This window comes from Lampetra planeri, chromosome 53, assembly GCF_965212315.1.
Source record: "Lampetra planeri chromosome 53, kcLamPlan1.2.h2, whole genome shotgun sequence".
Classification (NCBI taxonomy): domain Eukaryota; kingdom Metazoa; phylum Chordata; class Hyperoartia; order Petromyzontiformes; family Petromyzontidae; genus Lampetra; species Lampetra planeri.
The window spans coordinates 8,840,850-8,864,802 of NC_136159.1; the positions used below are offsets into that span (position 1 = coordinate 8,840,850).

A 23,953-nucleotide genomic window follows, 5' to 3' on the forward strand; every position below is an offset into this window, starting at 1 on the left:
TGCACAGGAGTCGCTCACTCCCGCAGAGAGAACGAGAAGCCAACTTGAAAGAGCGAGGAGGAACCACAGATAAGCGGGAAGGCAGCAGCAGCCACGTGGTGATGAGCCTATGCCGAATTTACCCTCCCCCAAGCTCGGTGTGCTTTCATATATTAAGGTATTATCAGTCAATTAATAACATGGAGGAAACTAAGGTGCCCGGAGAAAACCCACGTGTGCGAGGAAGGAAATGCAATGCCCGTACAGAGTCGACATTTCTGCTGTACTGCCTTTCTGGCAGAGCCTGGGTACGGCTGCTCCTCGAAGCCCACGGGAAGGGAGTTTTTCCAACATCCGTATGGTGATCCACCAACCCTCGCTGCTGCCTGCACAGTGCTGGGTTACAGGCAGCCATATGCATAGCCATTACCGCTGCCGCTTGGCACAGAGAACCTCTTCACAGCTATGGCCCTGGCAGGGCACCAGTTTATTGAAGGGAGGGAACACGTGACAACGAGGAAGGCGGTGACACTTCCAGCTGGTGGTTAGAATCCAGTGGCCCACCATGGTTAATACTGCAGGTGTGTATTAACCATACACATACTGCCACGCGCCATCTGCTTCACTCGCAGTGGATGTTAAAGATCCCGTAACATTAATCGCAAGAGTAGGGTCATTGTTGTGTCGTTCTATATTTTGCCAAACTTAAAAAAATGTACCCATCGAATGTACTCAATTGTAATTAACAGTTCAGACCTGCTCCGAAAGGACATCTGTGAAAAAGAGCTTTAAAGCTCATCGGATTCCTCCAGTATCAATAAATATTCTTATTCTGATTGTGAAAACTCGGCAAGACCCTCTCTGAAAAAGAGTCGTGAGACTCGATGAGTTCAAAATTATAAATTCACACTTACAACAAGAGTTCACAGCCTACCAGCCATCCACAGTTGAGCGAAAGCCTCTGTGCTGCACTTCACATGGCCTTAAAGTGCACATAGCCTGGCACAAGCGCTGTGGTGACATTACCGCCACTTGTTGGCGAATGGCAGTTGTTTTTGTGTTGGACAGGATGTGCGCGCTAGCAGCTGTTACACTGCGCTGCATCCCAATTCAGTCCCTGGCCATGACTACCCCAGCGATTAGTTATATCTGAACCAGTACTCGTCCCCCTCCCCCTCCTGCACCAATCTGCAGTGACCAGCATGGTGAAGTATGGTCAAATGACACACCCCCATGATTTCCATGGAGTTGGGAGGCCATTGTCCACTAGTGATTGTTACGGTCACCCCGTGATCGCCTCCGCTGGGAATGAAAATGGCCATGGCTGGCTGGGTGAGACAAGGGTCACCTCACAATCACTTGGCTGCAGCTTCTTCATGGGGGGCAGTGTACCGGGGAGGAGGGCATCACCTTCCCTGGGCCAAACTCACCACCCTCCATCCTGGCCAGCGTGGTGTTGCTCTGGTCAACGCATGGAGCTGTGCAACTAAAGGGCGAGGGTGGACGTCCACCTGTTTTCTGGTGGTCGAGCACCTTCTTGCCCTGTGCCTCTTTGCCCTCCTCCCAAATCGACACCCCCCACGACCTCCCTCATCCCCTCCTACTCATAAACGGAACTCAGCCTCCAACGCCTGCACGGCATCAGGGAAGCTGGAGCAGGTGAGGTTGGGCCCCGGATCCACACGGCTCTCGTCCCCGTCGCGGTATTTGCCTGCACAAGGGGACAACGGCGATGTTAGTGAGCATCCACTTTAGGCACGGTCCAGATAAACTAAACTGTTAACTACGAAAGATTTTTATTTTACCAGTTAAGGCTCACTGAGCTGTTTTGCTCTTTTTCAGAAGTCACCTGACCACAAACTATAGCTCAACGAGGTGGCTTATCACGTGGAAATGTATTGCAATCAAAATCTTACTGACCCTGGGAGCCTCACCGAATCTCAGGACGGGTCTCTATGGGAATGATAAGATTTTTCATATTTCCGCTGTACATTGCATCTGAAGTACCGTTGATGACTCTTGGACACCGTTGGTGAGGCACACGTATTTATTCCATACAAGTAGTCACAACTGTGGACATACAATACTAGAGGGGGTATCGGCCCCCTCACCCGGCTAGCTGGGAATACACTGCTAGCTATCTCTGACCTACCTCCTAGTCCTCCACTAACGGGCTAGGGGAGGCTGTCTGGCCCGATACTGGTAAGTCGGGCTACGGTACCCGGAGTCCCAGAGCACTAGCTCTGGTTCTCGGGACCACGCCGCTGGCTCGGTCCTGCGCAGCCCTGACAAGGGCGGCGTCCCAGGGGAGTCCAGGGCTCTAGCTAGACGATCTTCGGTCTTCACTGGTTTAGCTTTAACATTCTGCCCCGAGCCCTCTGACACATCCCCCTTTATACTCCACCCCCGCTGAGGGGTGGGGCCCCGGGCTGCCTGGTGCGGACGTCGTTGAGAGCACCCCCCCCGTGCACTCACGTAGCCCCGCCCACTGTGTTTGTTTCCCATAAGCTGCCATGCATAACGGCTCTCTCTCTAACACCCCTACATCACCCCCCCCCCGCATAGCTTGCAGCCGTCCCGGCTGCCAACATACAAAAAAAAACGACAATAAAAGCGCATTTACCCCCTGACCGCGCGTGTGCCTCACTATTTTTCAACATAACGCGAAGAGAACAACAACAAGAACCAGAAAACCCCGAAGGGAAAACAACCCGACGCACCCCCCCCCGAATAAATACGAATTCCGTAAAAGCAACGTATATACAAATCGCAAGGAACCCCCAACACACACACAACACAACACAATGTGCCAGGAGCACACCACCGACGCAGCGCACAGTAACCATACACGTGAAAATAAAAAATAAAAAAAATTTCTTCTTTTTGTGCATCACAAGAGTCTGCGCATTCTTGCGCGCGTCCTTGCCGCAGGCCCGTCACACGGGGCAACCCCGGATGGCGGACCATCCGGTGGCAGCTGTCCATTTCGAAGTGAGTCTGCGCTTGATGTCGCGAGACCCTCGGCATCCCCCGTAGGGGTTGTTGGGCGGGAGCCCGTCATTCCTGGTGCACCTGGGGGCGGGACAGCCGGCAACACGTCAGGCGAGAGCAGCAGAGACGGACCCTTTGAGTCGGCCGACCCCCCACATGTTTGGCCACGCGTGTGTGGAGTGGGGCATCGCACCGCAACGAAGGGTTTCAGCCTAGAGGGGTGCACAAACCACCGGCGCTTCCCCCATTTGATGCGAACGCACTGAGGCCGCAAAACCTCGACCACCTTGACGGGGCCCCGCCACGGCCACACCAGTTTTGAGGAGGTCGCGAGTTGTACCTGGGGACAGTGCAGCCATGCCCTGTCCCCCGGCTTCCACTGTAGCACGTGCGCGCGACCCAGTCTGAGGCGCTCATTTGCTTTCTGACGCCTGTCGGAATTTAGCATGGCAGCATCCCATGCCTCAGTCAATTTCGCAAGGTTAAATTTAACATGGTCGGCCAATTTAGTTTTTCCCAGCGGCGCGGGGATCTGCAGCTGTGCCCGAACAGGTGGGTCAGGTTCGCGGCCATACATGAGGAAGAAGGGTGAAAATCCCGTCGCAGCATGGGGGGCCAATCTGTATGCTGCCAGGACCCCTTGAATTTGCGAGTCCCAATCGGTCTGTGAGTCCGAAACCTGCTGCGACAACATAGACGTGATGGTTCGATGCAGACGCTCGACCATCCCGTCAGTTTGCGGGTGATAGGGAGAGGTACGAATTTTTTTCGTTCCCAGGAGCTCACAGACCTGTTGGAGGAGTTTGCCGGAAAAATGTTTTCCCTGGTCGGTCAGCAGCCGCTCCGGAGCACCTTTGTCCATGACGTAACCTTGGACAAAGGCCTCCACGATGGCTGCTGCCGACTGGTTGGCCAGGGGCCAGGCCATAGGCCAGCGCGTAAAGCATTCCACCCCGGTCAACAAATATCTATTGCCCCTAGGGGTGGCGGGAAATGGCCCCAGAATATCCAGCGCGACAAGTTCGTTCACTCTGGAGACTCTGATAGACTGCAAAAGCGGGTTTGACTCCCGTGCTGGTGGTTTTCGCTGCGCACACCGAGGGCATGATGCCAACAGATCTGCGACATCCCTCGTCATGCCTGGCCAAAAAAAATCAAGCTGGAGCAAGGCGAGGGTCTTTTGGGTACCCAGGTGGAGGAGGCGCTCATGAGCAGCCCACACCACCCTACCCCGTAACCCAGAAGGGACCACCAGCCGGTGTCGATGGGATTTCCCGTCCCAATGCATCAGCAACCCCGCGTGCATTTCCCATGCGTCGGCATCACCCATCCCCCGCCCCGCCTCCCCGGCGCGACGACGCGACGCGAGGAGGGAGGTATCCTCCATCTGGAGGCGCCCCCATTCATTAACAGGCAAACTTAGCAGGGAATCTTTTCCCTGTTGTGCGATAGAATTTGGAAGCAATGTTTCGTCGTCGGCGGCGGCCGCCAGGACCGGAACCGGCATGTCCCCTGCTGGCTTGCAACGTCCCGACCCCAGGAGGCATGCACATTCGGAGGTGGTTGGCATGCGCGACAGAGCGTCCGCGTTGGTGTGGCGAACGCCCTTACGGTAGGTGGTTTCGAAATCAAAATCCTGGAGGATCTCCAACCATCGGGACAATTGTCCCGATGGCTGTTGAACTCGCAGGGCGTACTGCAGTGCCGCATGATCTGTGTGGACGGTGAAATGCCGACCGTACAGATATGGGCGATACTGTTGGATGAAATAGACAATTGCCAACAGTTCCCTATGGGTGACACAATATCTTTGCTCCGCTGGAGACAACACCCGACTGCCGTACGCAACCACCCGTTCCACGCCGTCAACCACCTGGGAAAGCACGCCCCCAATACCCGTGTTGCTCGCATCGGTGTCGAGCAAAAATGGTTCCAAAAAATCGGGGTAAATCAAGGGAGGAGCTTTTACCAGGGCGTCCCGAAGGGAGCAGAAAGCAGCCTCCTCCTCCTGACCCCAGTGGAACCGAACCCCTTTTGATGTTAAAGCGTGTAGGGGTTTGGCAATCGTCGCAAAATCAGCGACGAACCGTCGGTAATACGACGCGAAGCCAATGAAACTCCTGACCTCTCCCACCGAGGTGGGAGTCGGCCAGGAGCTGACACACTGCGTTTTGGCGGGATCGGTAGCAATACCTGAGCGCCCCACAATGTGCCCCAAATAACGCACCGAATCGCGTAACAAATGACATTTTTGGGGTTTGAATTTCAAATTAGCAACCCGCATCTTTAGGAAAACCGCCCGCAACCTCTGGAGATGTTCGTCAAAAGTTTTACTAAAGACGATAACGTCATCCAAATAAATCAGGCACGACTCCCATTGCAATCCAGCCAAAACCAATTCCATCAAACGCTGGAAAGTTGCCGGCGCTGAGTGTAAGCCCATCGGCAACCGGTTGAATTGGAACAGGCCGTGCGGTGTACGGAAAGCAGTTTTAGGCTTTGAATCATCGTCCAGAGGAAGCTGCCAGAATCCCGAAAGTAAATCCAGTGTGGAGAAGAATCGCGCTCCCGCCAAGGCGTCCAGCGATTCGTCCATCCGTGGGAGCGGGTATGCGTCGGCAACCGAAATTTTGTTAAGGCGCCGAAAATCAACGCAAAACCGCAACGAGCCGTCCTGCTTTTTAACCAGGACGATCGGCGCTCCCCAAGGGCTGGTGGAAGGAGAAATGATGTCGGCGGCTAACATGTCATCAATAGCCGATTTGACATGGTCCTTTTCGGCGGGACTTAACCGAAACGGATTCTGGCGTATTGGCGCGCTGTCACCCGTGTCAATATGGTGACGCAGCAGATGAGTGCAACCCAAATCGTATTTGTCCCGACTGAAAACGTCGGAAAATTCCCGCAGTAACGTTCTAAGCTGTTGGTGCTCCGAATTTGACAGGTCCGTCGATCCCGCACAAAGCGCATCGAGCCACCCTCCATCGCTGTCCGAATGTGGGTGCGGCCGGGGAGCAGTGCCGACGTGATTCGCAACAGGTTCCTCGCAGGGCACCGGCGTCGCGTGAGCAAGCACCGTCCCTTGAGGAACCACCACTGTCTGCGACCCCACATTGAGGACCGCGATGAAAGGGTCCCCGTCCCCTCTTACGACGGTCTGGGCCGGAATCAAATGAGGTCCACTAACCCCGGCCCTAGATGGTCCCAGCAGAATTCCCTGGTCCCCAATGCCCTCAGCGAAGGGCCGACGAAGTTTTAGAGGCACCAACATTTGAGCTCCCGGTGGCACATGAACTGTTTTAACGACGAACGCTGGTACTGTTACGAACGCCGTCCGAGCCGCAGTAGGGGAAGGCAGGAACGCCATGCGTCGTCCCGACGGGAGCTCAATGCATCCCTGGTCTATTAAAATACGAATCGGCATTTTGCCCAAGAAGTCCGTCCCCAGCAGGCACGGAACCGCCAGCAAGGAGGAAACAAAAATCGGGCCCGACAATTTGATATCCCCGATACAAATTTGCGCTCGAATCTGTCCAATGATGCCAAGAGAGCCCCCGTTAGCAGCATAGAATGGGACGTTAACCGGCAGTAAAGGACGGCTCTGGACAGATAGAATATTGTAAATGAGTTCGGAAATGATGGTCGCCGATGCCCCCGTATCGACCAGGATGCGTACCTCCACCCCGTCAATGTGTCCCACCACGGCCGACGACCCCGACGACGCGGCCACAACGCGATGGGCCAACATGGACCACTGCCTGGGTTCGATTTGAGTCCCCATAGTGGTGCGTGTTGGCCCGTCGCAGCGCAATGTCGGCCCCCCGTTCGTTGCGGTGTGCGAGTGTGTGACGAGTGTGTGCTTGGGCCAAACATGAGGGGTGCCGCGACTCGCCGGATTATATTGATGGAGCTTGGGAGGAGGAGGGCCGGCGTCCTGTCGAGGCGTCGTCCCGCGCTGCCGAGGAGAGCGGCACCCCGAGGCGACATGGCCCCGGACGCCGCAGTTGAAGCAACGCGGGAGCGCCGGCGGCGATGACGGACGGTCGAAGCGGCTCGACCCATCCCGGCCCGACCGTGCTCCCGTCCCCTGCTGCCGTCGACGGTCGACAACGTAAACCTCCTCCACCGGGAGGGTGGCTGCAGCCACCGCACGCCCGGCCGCTGCCCTGCTGGCTTTCCGACGCTGTGACAGCAGGTTGGCGTGGAGGAGCCGCGCAGCCTGGAGGGAACTCATCTCCGTGTCCTCCTGTGCAACGACGGCGATGTCCAGGTCGTCTGCCAGCAGGAGGATTTTTTCTGTGACCATGGCGTCCACGCCGTCGTCGTCCATTCGAGGGAAGGCCGTCTTCGCCAGTGCCAGGAGACTCGTCCTGTACGCCAGGGGCGACTCCTTTGCACCCCGCTGGCGATCGTAAAACTGCTGCCTGCATTCCGCTGAAGGTCCGTAGACCCCGGCCAGCAACTGCAGCGCCATCTGTAGCGTGGAGCGCTTCTCCCTCGGCGCCGATGTAAGGGCGGCGAGTGCGTCGCTGTCGAGGAGCGCCGGCGGCGCGCAGAGAGCCTCAGCATCCGACCACAGTGCCATTTCTTGGTGGGCGAGGAAGCGTCGCTGGAAGCCGCCCCAGTCGCCCTCCGCGCCAACAAACTCTTTGAGCGGAGGCAGCCGTTGGTGCAGCGCAGCGGTCGCCATGGAAGCTCGCAGGCTGCTGTCCCCGTAACTCGGCTGCGCTTCGGCGCGAACGGCAGATGGTATCGCCTGTCGCAGCCGTGATGACGCTCCCTCCGCTGGCGGTGACGCGGCAGCCCCAGCGAGAGCGATGTTGGACCCGAGGTTCAGGCCGGCCACGCCCTCAGCAGCTGCTGCGGCGATGGCGGGAGATTCAAAGTTTGAATCCGTTGAGATGGCGGGAAGGCGCATCGGACGTCGGTTCTCCTCGCCCCGTGGTGGTCCACCAGCCCCCAGACGCGTGATGTGTTCGAGTGTGGCGGCAGCGGCGTAGCAGCTCCGCCAGCCTCGCGTGAGCCAGCCTCAGCCCTTCTGATGGCGGTTCCTCTTCATCCTGATGCCCCGGTAAGAATGCGTCCGGCCCCGGCTGCACGATGTCTTGTTGAGCCGTCTCGGGCTCGACAATTTCAGCGGTGTCCTCCACCTGCAGTCCTCCGGCTCGAGCTGTCCGGCGCGTGTCCATGTTCGTAGTTGTTCTGACACCAGATGAAGTACCGTTGATGACTCTTGGACACCGTTGGTGAGGCACACGTATTTATTCCGTACAAGTAGTCACAACTGTGGACATACAATACTAGAGGGGGTATCGGCCCCCTCACCCGGCTAGCTGGGAATACACTGCTAGCTATCTCTGACCTACCTCCTAGTCCTCCACTAACGGGCTAGGGGAGGCTGTCTGGCCCGACACTGGTAAGTCGGGGTACGGTACCCGGAGTCCCAGAGCACTAGCTCTGGTTCTCGGGACCACGCCGCTGGCTCGGTCCTGCGCGGCCCTGACAAGGGCGGCGTCCCATGGGAGTCCAGGGCTCTAGCTAGACGATCTTCGGTCTTCACTGGTTTAGCTTTAACATTCTGCCCCGAGCCCTCTGACACATCCCCCTTTATACTCCACCCCCGCTGAGGGGTAGGGCCCCGGGCTGCCTGGTGCGGACGTCGTTGAGAGCACCCCCCCCGTGCACTCACGTAGCCCCGCCAACTGTGTTTGTTTCCCATAAGCTGCCATGCATAACGGCTCTCTCTCTAACACCCCTACACATCTGTGCTACAAGGCTTTGCCTGAGACTTGTGCTCTCAATGGGCTTCTGCTTGGCTATAGAGGGCATTTATATCAAGATAAAGATACTTCCAGTTAAGAAATCTTAAAGAGAACAGTGCACCACCTTGGATCATAATGGATTGTCCCTTGGTTAAATAACCGTAACTTGAAAGTGAACTCGTGTTAGAGTGACAACGGCGGGAGCCGCGTGTCCACTTCCTCCTCACCGGTTTTCACCAGGATGCCCCTCATGCCGGCGCGCTGTGCTCCCGCCACATCATCCCGGGCATCCTGACACACGGCACGCACGCACAAAGACAAAGATCCCCCATATAGCCTGAACAGACTGTTGGGGCAAGTGCTGTTAGGGAGCACCTATGAAGGCCGGCACGGTACACAAGGGGGTGCGTGGCCAGTGGTGATGTTAACACACTGGATCAGGTCCTCATTTGAGGCTGAGTCGACCTAGGGGAGGAGGACCATGACCGATTCAGATAATCATCACTGGTGTTGGCCATGAGCGGGAATCGAACTCGGGTTGTTGGCTTCGTCGCGAAGCACACTAACCGCTACACTACTGCTCCCTACAATACGTGTATGCACATATTTCTGGGAGGTGGCAGGGTTGAGGGGCCAGGCTCACTGCAACCTCGGGGTCGTACGCACATCTCCGATCATGACGGCCTGGTGTGGTTCGCAGTCCAGGCCCCGCAGGGCCTCCAGGAAGAAGGGCCCCTCCGGTTTCCCCACGGCGAGGGCCTGCACGCCCGCTGCGTACTCCAGCGCCGCCACGAAGGGGCCAGGCCCCAACGCTAGCCCGTCGGCGCGCCGGTAGTACCTCGCCTTGTGCACAGCCACGAGTTGCGCACCCTCCAGCACCAGCCTGCGCCGGGACAACACATCGTAAAAATGATCCCGTAAACTGATAATGCACCATCACGTAGCATTTGTTGCATGGCTCAGAGGCAGGTTGCTCAAGCTCTGCTATCCTCTGTATATTCAGGTGTTTTCAGCCAATTCATGAGTGTTTTTATTTGGGAGGAACATGGAGCACTCGGGGGGGAAGAAAACCCACGTGTCTGAGGGGACAACCCTCTATCTCATACAGAGGGGATAGAGTCTACATGTTTGCTGTACTCCCTTGTTCTTGTAGAGCCAGTGTAGAGCTCCTCCTTGACACCCACAGGAAGGGATTTTAATAACATTTATATGTGTTATCCACCAACCCCTGCTGCTACCTCCACGACGCTGGATTACAGGCAAACGTGCACCTTCACCACCTGGCTATAATACAACACGTGGCCCGGCAAGACGTGAAAATGGTAAGGCACTCTGCACCACCCGCTCCAATGCAACCGATGCCATTGAGTTTTGCACGGGTCGATTCGTGATGGGCGTGTGGGGTGTTGGAGAGTGTAATAATGATTTTAGCGACCGGCCGTGGAGGTCACGGGGGGGTAACATTTCTAATGGCGACGGAGTTAATGTGTGTGGCCACGTGAGCGCGTGGTCCATCGCACCTGAAGGCCTCGTTCATGGCCTCATAGTGGAACCTCTCCGGCGCGAGCCCCACCAGGACCGCGTTGGGCTCGGCCATGTTCACACCTGCCGCACGCACAGTCACATGGCAGGGGGGCAGAGTTCACTCTTCACTTGCCTCTGTGGTTCAGGCAAGCCTGGCTCTGCTGATGAGACACCAGGTCCAGGGTGGGCTTGCTTAAGCAAATGTATGTGGAGACACAAAGCAGAATTATGTTGATATCTGGGTAAATAACCGGGTACATATCAGCTAGCTTCATTAAAATCGTTTATGCAACTACCGCTAACCGCATGAAGGAAATGGTAAACAACCGCTAACTAGTTTTCCCCACATATAAAATTGTCCAGCAATAAACACCTCTTTTTAAATCCTTTATATTAAGTTCACTTGCTTGCTTGCTTAGGACCGTGCAAATCTTTCAGTCGTTTTTTAACCCACTTCCCGTGATCCAATCGAGCTGACATTTTCCACACAGAATCGTTGTGCGTGACAATTAATGTTCGTGAAATTTTTTTCCAAAATTTTACACTTTTTAGGACAAAAATATATTTATTTACCAATTTCTTAATGCTGCCATGCAATCATCTGACCCATAGGTGGCAGCCATCTCAAGCCAGAGGACGAGAGGACTCTAGCCGCCACGCATATAAAGGATTTATAGTGAAAAACTTTGTTTTTACGGGTTGTACTTGTTACCTATTTAATTGAGGGATGAAGGGAGCTGCTGCGTGTGTAACCAAGTCTTACCCTGGAACTCTTCCAGGGCCGAGTCCTCCAGCATGAGCAGAGGCCTCAGGCCCCGCACCTCCAGTAAGCTCCGCGCTGCTAACAGCGACGTGAAGATCTCATTAGGCTCCAGGGCGAAGCCGAGGCGCGTGAGGCGTGCGTGCAGGTCGCGCCGGCACTCCTTCGTGGTGTTGGTCACGAACCGGATGCTCAGGGGCAGCTTGCGCAGCCTGGGAGAAGAGAGGAGATATGATTGAGGGGTCTGATCTGCGCGGGCAGCCCTGGGCTCTGCACCCACAGAGCTCTGCACCCATAGCTGCTCTGCCTACAGAAGACACAGCAAATGGAACAGCCATCCACATCAATGCTAAGATTCCTACGTGATTTTTTTTCGGTTTCATTGAGAATTCTTTATCTGGTGTCGAAGAAAGTGGGCTTGGGCAGAATACAGTTGCAAGAAGGGATGATGGCCGATGGACGAGACTGCTGATGGAATTTCAATATAAGGAGATAATTTCAGTACAGATAAGTACAGTATAAAGAGATGCATCTCTGGAGAGGATGGCCACCATGGAGATGGAGTGTTGAGATTAGTTTGTATGCAGGAGATGGCTTGTGGCATCGCAGGACTATCAGTGAATGTGGCAATAAGGGGAGACCATCGTCCAGCTGTGGGTAGGCCATGGCTGATTAAAATGACATCTCAAACCCAACCAAAACCCCTGATAGTGCATATAGCAAGTGGCTTAGTCCAGGAGTCCATGGCCTGTGCACATAAAATGGGTATTTATCAATCTTAATTGAAAATGCAATACATTAAATGACAAACTACAGGAACATTATCTTTGTATACTGTGCAACAAAATCCAGGGATAACCAGGGGCTCCTACTCAGTAAACATGCCGTTGAGCCAATATTGACTCAACATTGGGCCAACGTTTAAGGGGCAACATTGGGCCAACATTTCATGTTTAGTGGGCACGAAGCTGGTGGGCGCATCTGTTGCCCTCTCGCGTGCTGGAGATGTGCGTCGGTGCCGAGTCCTGTGCCGTTCGCGTATATTAATAAGTGGAGGAAAATAAATGAATCATGATTCCACCAGCAATGGCGAGTGAACAGGGAAGAGCCCATTGCCAGATCCCCGGCTGTTGCGGCAGGCGAGGCAGTTTTAGCGTAGGGGAAGAGTGCCTGCTCGGTGCTGCTCGGGGGCTCCAAGTCCTTCTGATTGAGGCCTCCTCCCATGGACATTGGGCAAAGGTTTTAGTGACAACGTTGGGCCAACATTCCATGTTGACTGGGTAAAGCTTGGGACAGAATGCCACGTGTGAACCCCTTGTTGATTAGTGACAAACATGCCCATTATGGGGTCCTCTTTTGTGCGAGGCCTGGGAACATTTCCCTTCTGGTCCCTTTTGGTGAGTGGCCCTGACTACGGGCACTGGTGCCAACGGGCCTGTACCTCCCCTTACGCTCAATGCCACATATAATACATACCTTGATATTCATTGCATTATTTGGCATTTTCTTAAATGCATCAGCAACACAAAGCGCCTCACACCTCAAGGTCACCCCCAGTGGCAGCTGTCCCTGCGTGCGCGTGCCAAAAGGTGACTGGCCTGCAAGCAGGCATTAGTCTGCCAATAGGGGACGATGATTACTGCTGCTGTTGTCATCCCGAGTGATTTGCAGAGCCACTGCCACTTTAATTGCGACCGGTGCTGCACCATGGGCAGCGCAAGGGAAATTATGCAATAAGAAATCTGTGCTATAAATAGCTCATTAAATAACCCCATTGTCAAACACAAGAAGGCTAAGACGTCCCTCTAATTGCCTTTTAACTATCCCAAGAACAATAATTAGAATAGGTGACATAGCCTTTGCAAACACCAACGTTTTGGAACAACCTTGTTTCCTCCCTTAAAATCTTCCTCTTCCTGACGCAAAAGATTAGTACTAAATTATCCTGGATACAACCACATTTGTAAATGTGATTTGTAACTCTGATCCTTACCTATGCATCGATAGTAAAATTTTAATGTGCAATTTTATTGAGGGCCTGTGTGTTGTCTTGGTGTGGTCTGGGACTGTTTTTATGCCTTACCCAAGTTTGCATTTAGTGTTGAAATATCGGCAGGAACCGATGTACTGTAATATTCCAATTTGTACTTTTTAAAACATTTTCAGTCACTTGCTTACCTTTCCTATACTTTGCACTCCGCTCGTGTTTTGTATTGTTGGTTGTTATAAATTTCTGACCTGCCCCTACTGGACATCTGTGAAAAAGAGCTTCATAGCTAATCGGATTCAACCAGTCTAAATACAGCACCGTACTATATATTCTGATGACACATCAAGGACATGGCCGTGAGCGCCTTCAGTGGCGAATAGAGGTACTGCGAAATTATAAAATAATAGCCAATATTCCCACATATATTGTAATTATTTTGACAAATCCAAATCGGCTTATACAGCCCTTGCGGGATTGGCATCTTAGGGACACAGCTGGGTCCCCTCGCCAGAGGGATAAGGGGCCATAGGGGGGGGGGGCTCCCTCGCTTGTTAATTGCTTCGCCTGGTATATAGGTCCTGGTAGGTTCGATTCCGACCCTGACACCTGCTGAAAATTTTAAGTTTGCGTCTCCAGATCATCACGGTGGCTAGGAGATGTTAACTACATCGCCTGGTATTACAGAAGCCGTGTTAGGTTCGATCCCGACCCTGACACCTGCTGTTTATTTGGAGTTTTCATGTCTCTCTCTCCGTGGTCGTGTGGATTTTTCTCCGGGTCCTCCGGGTTTCCCCTTCCACGTTTAGAATGAACGTGCGTTTAAGAGTATTTGGCTGCTATAAATTCCCACTTGACAAGCCACTGCGTTGACGCTATCATTTATGGCAGCAAGATCGCTTCTGAAAAAGAGCTCTATAATAGCTCAGTGGGCTTTACCTGGTAAATTAACAACACCAGTTTATAGTAGTTTAGTTTCAGTGGTCGCTCGCAGAAGGGAGAAGCCGTGACCACTTCTCGGCCGCCGATTACAATCGCCCTTTGTAGTTTAGATCACGACGAAGTAACAACAGCGAGGTTATTATGGTGAAGACGACGACGATATTTACCGGAGCAGAGACTCCTGCGCGCCGGGCACGGCCGCGTCCCCGACGTGGAGCGTCCCGCTCAGGTCAACGAGCGCGGCGCGCAGCTTCCGCATCCTGCCGGGACTCACGGCTACAAACCAACCCGGGCCCCCGCCGCGGAGCCGGCCGACGATCCCGGGCCCCACGGCTCTTGCCTGGCACCCCCGAGTCTCAGTGCCCCTCACCCACCCCACACGCGGCCCCCGGGTGGGTCCCTGGAGCACCGCGGGCTCAGAGACGGCCTCCCACGCACGGGCCCCCCGCGGCCGCTCGCTCGATTCCCGTGCAGAGACAGCCCCGATCGCTGTCCGATAATTACATGAAACCCCCTCGAAAGAGATGTCGGTCCCCCGTGAGTTACGGGGTTTACGCGAGGTGGGTGGGCTGGGGGAGAATTTGTGAATCTCTCGCGGGGTTTGCGAGGGCGGCAGCTCAGGCCGCCTCGGCGTTCGTGGGTCACGGAGGCGGCTCCGGGTCGCGGCGCGTTAACGTATCACGCGGTCACACAATCACGACGAATCCCCCCTCGCAACTACAGTCACAAAGGGCCCACTGATGAGCGACGATAAGAATCCCTGAGCCCGTTTAAAATCGCAGCTGGCCAAACAACCCTCAACGTGTTGTTACAGTACACGCTGAACTTCTTTCGCGCCGTACGTAACCAACGGTGATCGTCGGCGGTGCGGGGGAATTGACAACAACACAACACTGCGGCAACATTCTCCTGCAAACGATTGGGACTCGGTTCAACTTTCACGAGATTGCGCACCGCAGGCCGCTGGGGCGAGTGATCAATGTTGTTGTTATTGCCGCTGGGGCTGCTATGGCGGCTCGCGGCAGACGGAGTTCGCGGCGGGGTCCGCCCCTCGCTCCGCCTCATGGCGGCGGCCGGGGCCCGAGCCTCCTCCACCTCTCCCCGCAGTCCCCCGCTCGCGAAATTGCGACTTCTCTCGCCGCTCATTACCATAACCACCCCCACGATCATCATTCATGGCCTCGATGATGACGACGGCGGCAATCAAAGCGGGGGGCGGGGTGGGGGCGACCCCCGGTGTCAGGTCGAGGCAGGCGGCGCCGCGCTGCTGCTGCTGCTGCGATGTCGACTCTGCCGGGGCGGGGGGGTTCCCGTTGACAATTCTCACGATCCGTCACGCGTGAGATTTGCCATCATATATTTTTTAAATCGATGTTGCAGAGGTTCCGTTTGGTTGTTGGATTTATTAGGGGTTTGGTTATTATTTTGTAGAACGGAGGATTATTGTTGGTGATGGTTGTGAAGCATGTAACGTCACCGCAGCTGCATCTCGAGGCGCTGTTTGTGGCGAATTATCGCCGGCGCCGCGAGCTACTTGTGGCGTGCTCCTGGCACTGCCGTCTCGAGTTGTTCGTCGGGGCTCATTTGTTTTTCCGCGCGCGCGTTCCTCCTGCGCCGCCACGAGTCGAGTCAACCCCCCCCCCCTCGTCGTGTCGAGTTTAACGGCCGGTTACTCTCCCCCGCTTGTCGAACACCCCCCTCATTGTTAAACCTCCCCTGGGGGGGGAGCCGGGGGGAAGGCAGTTGGGCGCTCGTGAATCCGCAACAGAGACCCCCCCCGTGCCCCCCCCCCTCGTGCCCCCCCCCCCGTGCCCCCCCCCCCCTCGTGCCCCCCCCCCCTCGTGCCCCCCCCCCTCGTGCCCCCCCCCCCTCGTGCCCCCCCCCTCGTGCCCCCCCCGTGCCCGCCCCCCCCTCTCTCGGCCCCTCCCCCCCCTCTCTCGGCCCCTCCCCCCCCTCTCTCGGCCCCCCCCTCTCTCGGCCCCTCCGCGCTGCCCATTGTCAACCTCTCCAGGTCGCCCTGCCCCGACTGCCCACCGCGTCACCGCATTGGCTACCCGCGCGCGCGACGTCACGTCCGCCGTCGCCCATTCGTTTCTGGCGCACCACGCGGGCGGTGACGTCACTGCGCGGCGCTCGAGAAGTCGGCGCCGCGAGACCGCGCGCGCAAGCGCAGCGCAGCACCGTCGCTTCCCCGGAGCCCCCCTAACCCTGCGAGGAGCCCCCCACGCAGCTCGATCGGTGAGCAAAGGGAACCCCCCACCCACACCACCACTAACCACCACCGTGCACGGGGGCCAGCAGCAGCGGCGGCGGTCGCCGAGCGCCTGCTCGCTCCGCCGCGGCTGCTCGCCCCCTAGGGGTTGGGCTCGCGTCGAGTCGGGGGCGTCACCGCGCGCCATTTTGTGGGGGGCAACGGGGACCACAGCGGGGCGGCGCATGTTCACCTCCCCGGGTACCCCTCCCCCCGCGGCCTCCCGCTGGATCCCCCCCCGACCCCCAAGCGGGAGGAGCCGCCTCTTTCCCGCCTTAAAACACAGCCCTCGCCCGCCACTCCGGAGCGCTTTGTGCGCCACGGCGTGAGGCGAACTGCGCATGCGTCGTCCGGCATTGCGGTGACGTTGCGTGGGGGGATGGGCGGAGCCCCGAGTGCAGCGATGGGGAGGTAGGCGTGACAGCGGTGACGTCACGACGGGGCGGGGCTTGTGTCGCAGCTCGGGTCGCGTTTAGAACGCGGCGGCAGTGGAGAGGCGGCGACGTGAGCCGAACCCGAGCTGCGCGCCGCTGTGTTTGTCAGGGCGGTGGCGGTCGCGGTATGAGATCATTGGTAACGTGTGAGCGCTGGCGTTTACCGCGCAACTTTAAAAAAAAACAGTTTCAGAGCACACCGGCCCAAAACAGCAAACAAGCCGAAACAGCACGGTCGAGGTCGTGTAATAGATTATGCAGGCTTCGTGCTGCTTGGAAGCGTATTGTCAAGTAATACGCTGTTAAATTGCATGGTGGTCAACTGTGAGCAGCCAATAATATGTACTGCATTTCCTCTGCAATTCTGTGAAAAACCTTAACAATTGGCTCTGTCGGGTGGTGGTGAGTTTTTAACTACACATTTACGCCATCCCAAAAAAATTTATTGTGGATAGTAAGATGCTCGCTGATAGAAAATTTGCTGGATGTAATTGGCTCCTTTGCAGCAATTACATTTGCTATTTAACTCGGTTGCAAAGCCCAGATTTATCAAAATCTTTATTTGGGCTGGAGGAATCCGATGAGCTATGAAACTCTTTCACAGAGTTACAACAACAAACGATATACGACAAATCCGATAGAAGAGTGCAAAATAATAGAAAGAGGTAAGCAAGTGTGACAGTGGAATCGCCTTGAGGGTAAAATCAACACACTCAGTGTGTGCGCGTTTGTCGCCGACCCAATCGCCATTAATGCAGCCCCAGTCGCTGGCGCACCATGACTTGACATCCGTGAAAAAGAGCTTCACAGCTCATCGGATTCCTCCAGTCTAAATAAAGATTTTGATTCTGGGAAGTTAAGCAGGAGGGAGCTCGCTGAGTTCCCGGGTGGGTGACCACCATGGCTTGCTGCTGGTGGTTATTGTGGGTGGTCAAGACTGCTGCCGTTCACGGAAGCGGCTGTGGGCTGTGGGTCCTCGATTGATGCGCGTTCATTCACACGACGCGTTTTCGCTGTAACGCGCGCGATATGATACGACACGCGCGGTCGGTTCTCCTATAACGCGGTAGTTGCGTTCCTGAAGAACATCGCGTGAAGGAAAAATCACCTGATAATAAAGCACAGTCCGCGATAACACATGAGATGCGTATGCAGGCTGACCAAAGACTGAAGCTTGTGGATAGAATCTAGAAACATTCAGCAGCGTCCTGCCTTGTGTACAACCACTTATTCCTACTCGCGCGACTAAGTTCCAATTCACATTCGGTTAGAAAAAAATGTGTTCCCTAATACATGCATCGCGTATATCCAAGTCACGTTATGAAAACAACATGTTTTTATAGGAGATCCGACTGTCAGTAGATTTTTCAAGCAATTGAGCTTTAGTTGGGAATGTTTTACTTTTGGCCGCTGAGTATTCACTTTCACCACTTTTCAGCATTGAAGGTTGAAGACGTTCATGCATTCTGTCCGCCCCTTCTTTGTAGGGGATGGCGGCACTAACCCTAGCAAAGATGATTCTACGTGAGCTGCTTCACTGTCGTACAAAGTTTTGTTGCTGTTGTGGATGCATACCCCATTGAGAGTGGCCGGGTTTGATGAGATGGTTGCCCAACCATGAAACCCGAGGCACAGCAAAAACAACGGGTTCCTATAGAAACACATGTTGCCATGACGGCCAGTCGGTTTGTACACTGCCGATTCAATCTTTCCAAAGACAATTGAATACTCGGGGTGTTGCATAACTGCTGCGCGTGCGATCATTTTCCCGACTTGTTAGTTTAAACGTAATGGAGCTGATTAAACTAAGCATTTTTTTTTATTTTACCAGGTAAGACCCTAACTCTCGGCTTCCAGCCCCGCCCACTCCCCCCCCCAGCCTCACGTCCCTCTCCTAGCGTCCACGTAGCGCTCCCCCCCCCCCTTGCCCCTCCCCCCTTTCTTACCTATATAACCTCTTACCACGGCAACTCTCTCTCCTACTTCAGCAAAAAATGTTTTTGCTGTGGTTTTCCCACCTGGAGATGATCGCTTGTGTTGCAATCAAAACGTCGTGATTTATTTTATCTTATACCTACGTGACTTTACCGAATAAACCAAAGAGTATAGGTAAGACCCACTGAACTATATAGCTCTTTTTCAAAAACCACCTGGCCACAAATGATAGCCCACAAATATGGCTTCTCATGTACAAATGTATCGCGACCAAATATTCGAAACGCACGTTTCTAAATTGTGTGTCCACCCCCCCCACCCCCAAAATTCCAGTGAGCAGGAAAAATGGCGGAGCTTTTTATGGAGTGCGAGGAGGAGGAGCTGGAGCCATGGCAACAGCAGGTGGAAACCCCCGATGACGACGACGAGGTGGAGTGCGTGGAGCCCACGTCCCCTCCGGCCACGCCGACCCCGCCCCTGCCGGCCCCAATGGCCCTGACTCGCACCATCCTCGCTGTACCCAGCACCTCGGCCGCTGCAGGTGATGGTTGGGCAGGGGTAGGGACGACGACTCCCTTCATTCCGCACCAGCGTCCAGGTCGTTTGGGGTAACGCGGTTGTGAGGATATGTTATCCCCCTCGCCTGCCGTGGAAGAGTTTGTGGGTTCGATCCTGATCTCTGACGTTACTCGTATATTTGGAGCCCGCATGTTCTCTCCCCCGTGGTGGTCGCGTGAATTTTCCATCCACATTTAGAAACATGTGTTTTTGTTGTTTGCCTGTTATAAATTCCCACATATGGTATAAACCACTTCGATGAGCTATCACGTGTGGCCAGCTGAGTGGGATTTGCTTTATAATTAGGTGGCTTGTGCAGTGCCGCCATATGTCACCCCTATAACCCTGTGGTGCACCCTGTGCGTGTGTGGTGGGTAGCTGTGGTGAAGTGGTTAGCACATTGCGCTACGAACCCAGTAACCACTTGTGGCCAATACCAGTAACGGTTGTCTAAATCAGTCCTGGGCCTCTGCTAGGTCCACTCAGCCTCAAAGAAGCATCTGGTTTGATGTGTAAACATCAGCACTCAGGAGAAAAAAGGTTGACTGGTGTGGTACTGGCCACCCATCCCCTCACGTGCTGTGCCAGCCTTCAGAAGTGCTCGCTAACTGTACTTGCCCCAACTGTCCATTAAAGGCTATACGGGGGGTTTTTGTCTTTGGTGAAGGTGTTCCGGCGCGGTCCCCAGCCATCTCCGTCACCGCTCCAAGTGCGCCCGCTGTCTCCTCCGGTGTTTTGGGCGGTATGTCTCACGGACGGCACGGTCATAAACCCCGATGGTGTCTTCTTGGTTGTCCTCTAGCCGGTGCAATGTGCTTCCTACATCAGTGCCACCATCTGCGTTGTGGTGGTGGCTATCCACGTAGCCTGTAATCCAGCTCTGTGGTGCTGGCTATGCACATGGCCTGTAATTCAGCGCTGTGGTGGTGGCGGCTATGCATGTGGCCTGTAATCCAGCACTCTGGAGGTGAGGATTGGTCGATTACTGCACAAATGTTGTGAAACTCCCTTCCCGTGGACGTTGAGGTGCTCGCCCCTGGCTCGCCGGTAGAAGGCAATACAGCAAGTAGACTAATCTCCAGCTGTGTCCATCTGTGGTTTCCTCCCACGTGTATAATAAACACAACTCACTATTGATTTGCTGAAAACATCTCAAAATTAAAACCCAATGCAGAACCCTCCTGAAGACTAGTCCTATGACTCGGTGTGGCTGTCCTGGATATATAAGTACATTTTTATATTGTATTTTATTATTGTTTACATTTAGCCTATTCCCGCATGCTCACAGAATGTGTGCAGAGGATGCTTATTGCCCGCCCGTTCTGCCTGACTTACTTGCCCTAAACCCACAATTTTTGATTTCAGTGTACATTTAAACCATAGGACAGAACAGACGGGCACATTGTACAGGTGCCGGTGTCTCTTCCCTTGCTCTGACACTTCTTTCCACACATCTTTAGTGTGACTCCAGAAGGTGCCGAGTTGGTGTGACTCCACAAAGTGAATCGGCCTCGAGCAGTCGTGACTGCTCAGTGGAACCAGTTGGCTATTTGTAGTGGCCCACACAGCAAACGCATCCACAATGCAGGAACAGCCTTAGGTTGGGTTCTTTGTCCAGGGTTGTTGTCTCTGTTATGCCAGATGATTGCCATCCGGTTCTCTATGAAAACTTCACTCGCAAGTTGTGTTTGACTCCTATATCCTCGTCTGTTTACGTATTCGTACAGTGGTCACCCTGTGTCTATAATTTAAAAGTGTTCTATTATAATTGGTCTCATGTGACGCAGTTGTTTTTGTACCGATTCCTTTTTTTCACGAATGTACTTTGTTTAGTTTTGTAATTTTGGTGATCCAGGTCACTTCCTAGTTGTTCGTGTTCCTCCCGAGGTTTAACCGAACAAACTAATTGGCGACCTGTTTCTGGTTAGGACTGAATTGGAGGTGTCTCGTGGGTGCAGTGTTGTTGCTGAAGTTCGTTGCCTCTTTCGCTTGTCCTGCAGCACCGGCAGGGCCGGCCTGTCTGCCGGTACCCCCAGCCAATCCCATGGCGCCGCTGACGTTTGGGATGCTGTCCACGACGGGCCAGAACGTGCTGACGGTACCCACGCTCACCGGGACCATCGCCCAGGGACAGAACACCTTCCTGCTGGCCCCAGTGAGTGAGCTATTTTCAGAGTGGCCATGCGCTCCGTTTCGTAATGCGCGAGTGTGGGTAAGCGGGGTGGGGCAAGGAGGAGGATGCATTCGATGTTGGGGAGAGCAGCGAGAGAGGACAGAGTCTGCTGAAAGTTTACAAATGCAGGAGCAATTTATGTCTCTGTCAAAATGTGGAAAATGTACACGGAGGAGCCCCAATGAGGATTAAAAAACACAGTTGACATCGCTATCATGGATCATCCCCCCAAAGACGTCCGGGACGTTTGTGTGAAATGTAACACGCGAGGTCGCAGGCTGCCACGATGCAGCTAACCCTCAACGTCTGCCGGAGAGTGTCCGCTGCCGCTTGGGATCAACACGCAGTGCTCCGGGTCAGGCAGCGTGTTGAGCGTACCTCCTCTCAAGCTGTTGCCACCACACGCTACTGCTGCCGCTGCTGCAAACGGCGAGTGGTTCAGGAGCCCGCACGGTGTTTGTGTCGCCGGTTGATCGCGCAGGGCTACATCCTGAACGGCATGGCGGCTGGCGCAACGGTACAGGCCCAGGGCCACGGCGGGAACAGCTTCGTGATCCAGCTGCAGGGAGGGACCCAGCTGCCCGTAATGGCCGGCGCCGCTGGGCAGCAAGGGCTGCGCATGCCCACCATGGTGCAGGGTCAGTGACCGTGGCCGGCCTGGCCTGTGTCCCCCGTCGCCCCGTGCGGCGGTCCGCGTATCTCCCTCCCATTACCCAGCTCCAGAGTGCGAGATACACGAGTTGTTTGTGTGTGTAGTTGTGTGTGTGTGGTCGCTCAAAGAGCAGTAGTGTAGGGGTTATCGCGCTGCGCTACAAACCCAGCGACCCGAGTTTGATTCCCGCTCACGGCCAATACCAATATCTGAACCGGTCCTGGGTCTCCCCTAGATCAACTCAGCCTCAAATGAGTACCTTGTGTGGTGTGTAAACATCGCCATTGGGGAGACAAAGGCGGTCGGGCATGGTGCTGGCCACCCACCTCCTCGTGTGCCATGCCGGCCTTCATAGGTGCTTGCTAACAGCACGTGCCCCAACAGTATGTTAAGGCTAAACAGGGGATCTTTGTTATTGTGTGGTCGCTCACGACCAATAACAATGGTTAATATTATTACACACAAAGTGCTTGCCACAAATTAAACACAATACCTTGCTGATCATATTACGTGGCTGATCTCGTCAAGGAGCGTAAACCATCACGTAAACTCCGGTCATTTTTGCAGCGGCTTTTGACTAACCATCGAACAAAGACAGTCACTGCATCGCGTGCTTTCAGATGCACTTCTGTGGTCATCTGGAACGGTCTTCCTTTCGATATTATGAAGCCACTTAAGCCGGGCAACTAAATTGCAGCATGTTGGCACAGTAGTTAGGCACAGCTGGTGCATCTGCCAGTCATCTGGGTCAGTCAACCCATGGCACTCAGATCACCTGTCAGCGAGCCTTCGACACTTCACGTGGCCTCCAAGTGCACATGGCCTGCCGCAGGTGCCACTAAGTAGGAAATGGTGGGTGTTGTTGTTGGTTGTGCATGTGGTGTGCGGTTGACAATTGTATGTACGGTTGCGTGGTTGTGCTCGTGTGTGCCGCCCAGTCCCCGGCTCCATGGTGCAGGCGGCGCGGCCCGGTAATCCCGTGTCCCAGAGGCTCAACATCCCCGTGCCGGTACGCTTCGTGGTGCCGCCCAAGTCAGGGCTCCCGCAGGTGATGCCGTCGCAGGGCAGCGGGCTCTTTACCAGTTCCTCTGCTATTGCCGGCTCCTCTGCCATGCAGATCGCGCCTGCAGTGGGCGCCGGGGCCGGCGCGCCGGTCAACCTGGGGATGCAGTCAACCGGTGAGGCCCCCCCCCCCCCCCCACCTGCGGCGGCGGGGATCATAGCCCTGTGGCATTGTGCCACGCAACGCAGCGCACCCTTGCGCGCTCACTACCGGGGCTTATTCACGAGGGATTTTGGGCGTCAAGATAGCGAGAGTAAAATGTGTGACGTTAACCTTCCTCCACCCGATGCAGCCAATCAATGAAGTTGTCACGTGGTGAACAAATGTGCCGATTTATTACTACTTCAGCAGTAGCACCGGGAGGCTGGAGAGTCATTTCACAATATTTAACCATTGGGTGCTAGGTATATATTTTGCCATATTCACAAATATTTTAAAATTTCCTTCCCTTCGCTGTCAAAGAGCTGACATACTCTGGCTTGCCAGGAGAAAGCAGTACAACGAGTGGACTAATCGCCATCTTTTTACATCTGTACGGGGAAAGAGCATTGCCCCCTCGTGTGCCTGAAAAAAAGTCCTATGACTCCTTGTGGCTCTCCTGGACAATAAAACAACCCGCTTGCTGTGGCTGTCGCTGCTTCCCCAGTGGTGAGCGCGCTGGGGCATCTGCCACGCCTCACGCTGAAGCGTGGGTCCGTGTCGGCGGCACCCATCCCCATCGACCCCAAGCGCCTGCGCACCGTAGTGACGCAGGCGAGCTACGGCCTGCACGGCAGCCTCGCCAACATCCCCGTTAAGTCAATGGCTGGCGATGGGCTCGCAGCACTCGGTGGCCCTGGCGGCGGAGGCATCGGCTCGTCCGGTGGCCCTGGCGCCGCCCTCTCGATTGCGTCGCCCGCCTCCGAATGTAGGTTCAGCCCTGACACTCTTGGTATCTTCTGT

At 55.0% G+C, this 23,953-nt stretch overlaps 2 protein-coding genes across 4 annotated transcripts in view; one reads left to right on the plus strand and one right to left on the minus strand.

Moving 5' to 3' along the window:
- Positions 1-435: 435 nt before the first annotated feature.
- HDHD2 (haloacid dehalogenase like hydrolase domain containing 2) lies at positions 436-15,086 on the minus strand. Its single transcript, XM_078617362.1, has 6 exons — positions 14,113-15,086; positions 11,020-11,228; positions 10,253-10,337; positions 9,399-9,615; positions 8,960-9,023; positions 436-1,690 (listed from the first exon to the last, which is right to left on the minus strand). Exons 1-6 carry the CDS (start codon positions 14,202-14,204, stop codon positions 1,584-1,586), a joined length of 774 nt encoding a protein of 257 aa, XP_078473488.1. The 5' UTR covers positions 14,205-15,086; the 3' UTR covers positions 436-1,583.
- Positions 15,087-16,005: 919 nt separating this feature from the next.
- Positions 16,006-23,953, plus strand: part of LOC144734930 (uncharacterized) — a 36,133-nt gene continuing 28,185 nt past the window's right edge. The window contains exons 1-7 of one of the 3 annotated variants that reach the window (XM_078617391.1): positions 16,006-16,183; positions 18,899-19,106; positions 19,791-19,865; positions 21,124-21,278; positions 21,778-21,934; positions 22,887-23,126; positions 23,658-23,918. In XM_078617391.1, coding sequence (XP_078473517.1) covers positions 18,911-19,106; positions 19,791-19,865; positions 21,124-21,278; positions 21,778-21,934; positions 22,887-23,126; positions 23,658-23,918 — 1,084 coding nt within the window. In that variant the 5' untranslated portion in view covers positions 16,006-16,183; positions 18,899-18,910. Of the gene's footprint in view, positions 16,184-16,512; positions 16,608-18,898; positions 19,107-19,790; positions 19,866-21,123; positions 21,279-21,777; positions 21,935-22,886; positions 23,127-23,657; positions 23,919-23,953 lie in introns of those variants that run through there. The other 2 variants (XM_078617392.1, XM_078617393.1) reach the window with 2 other exon arrangements.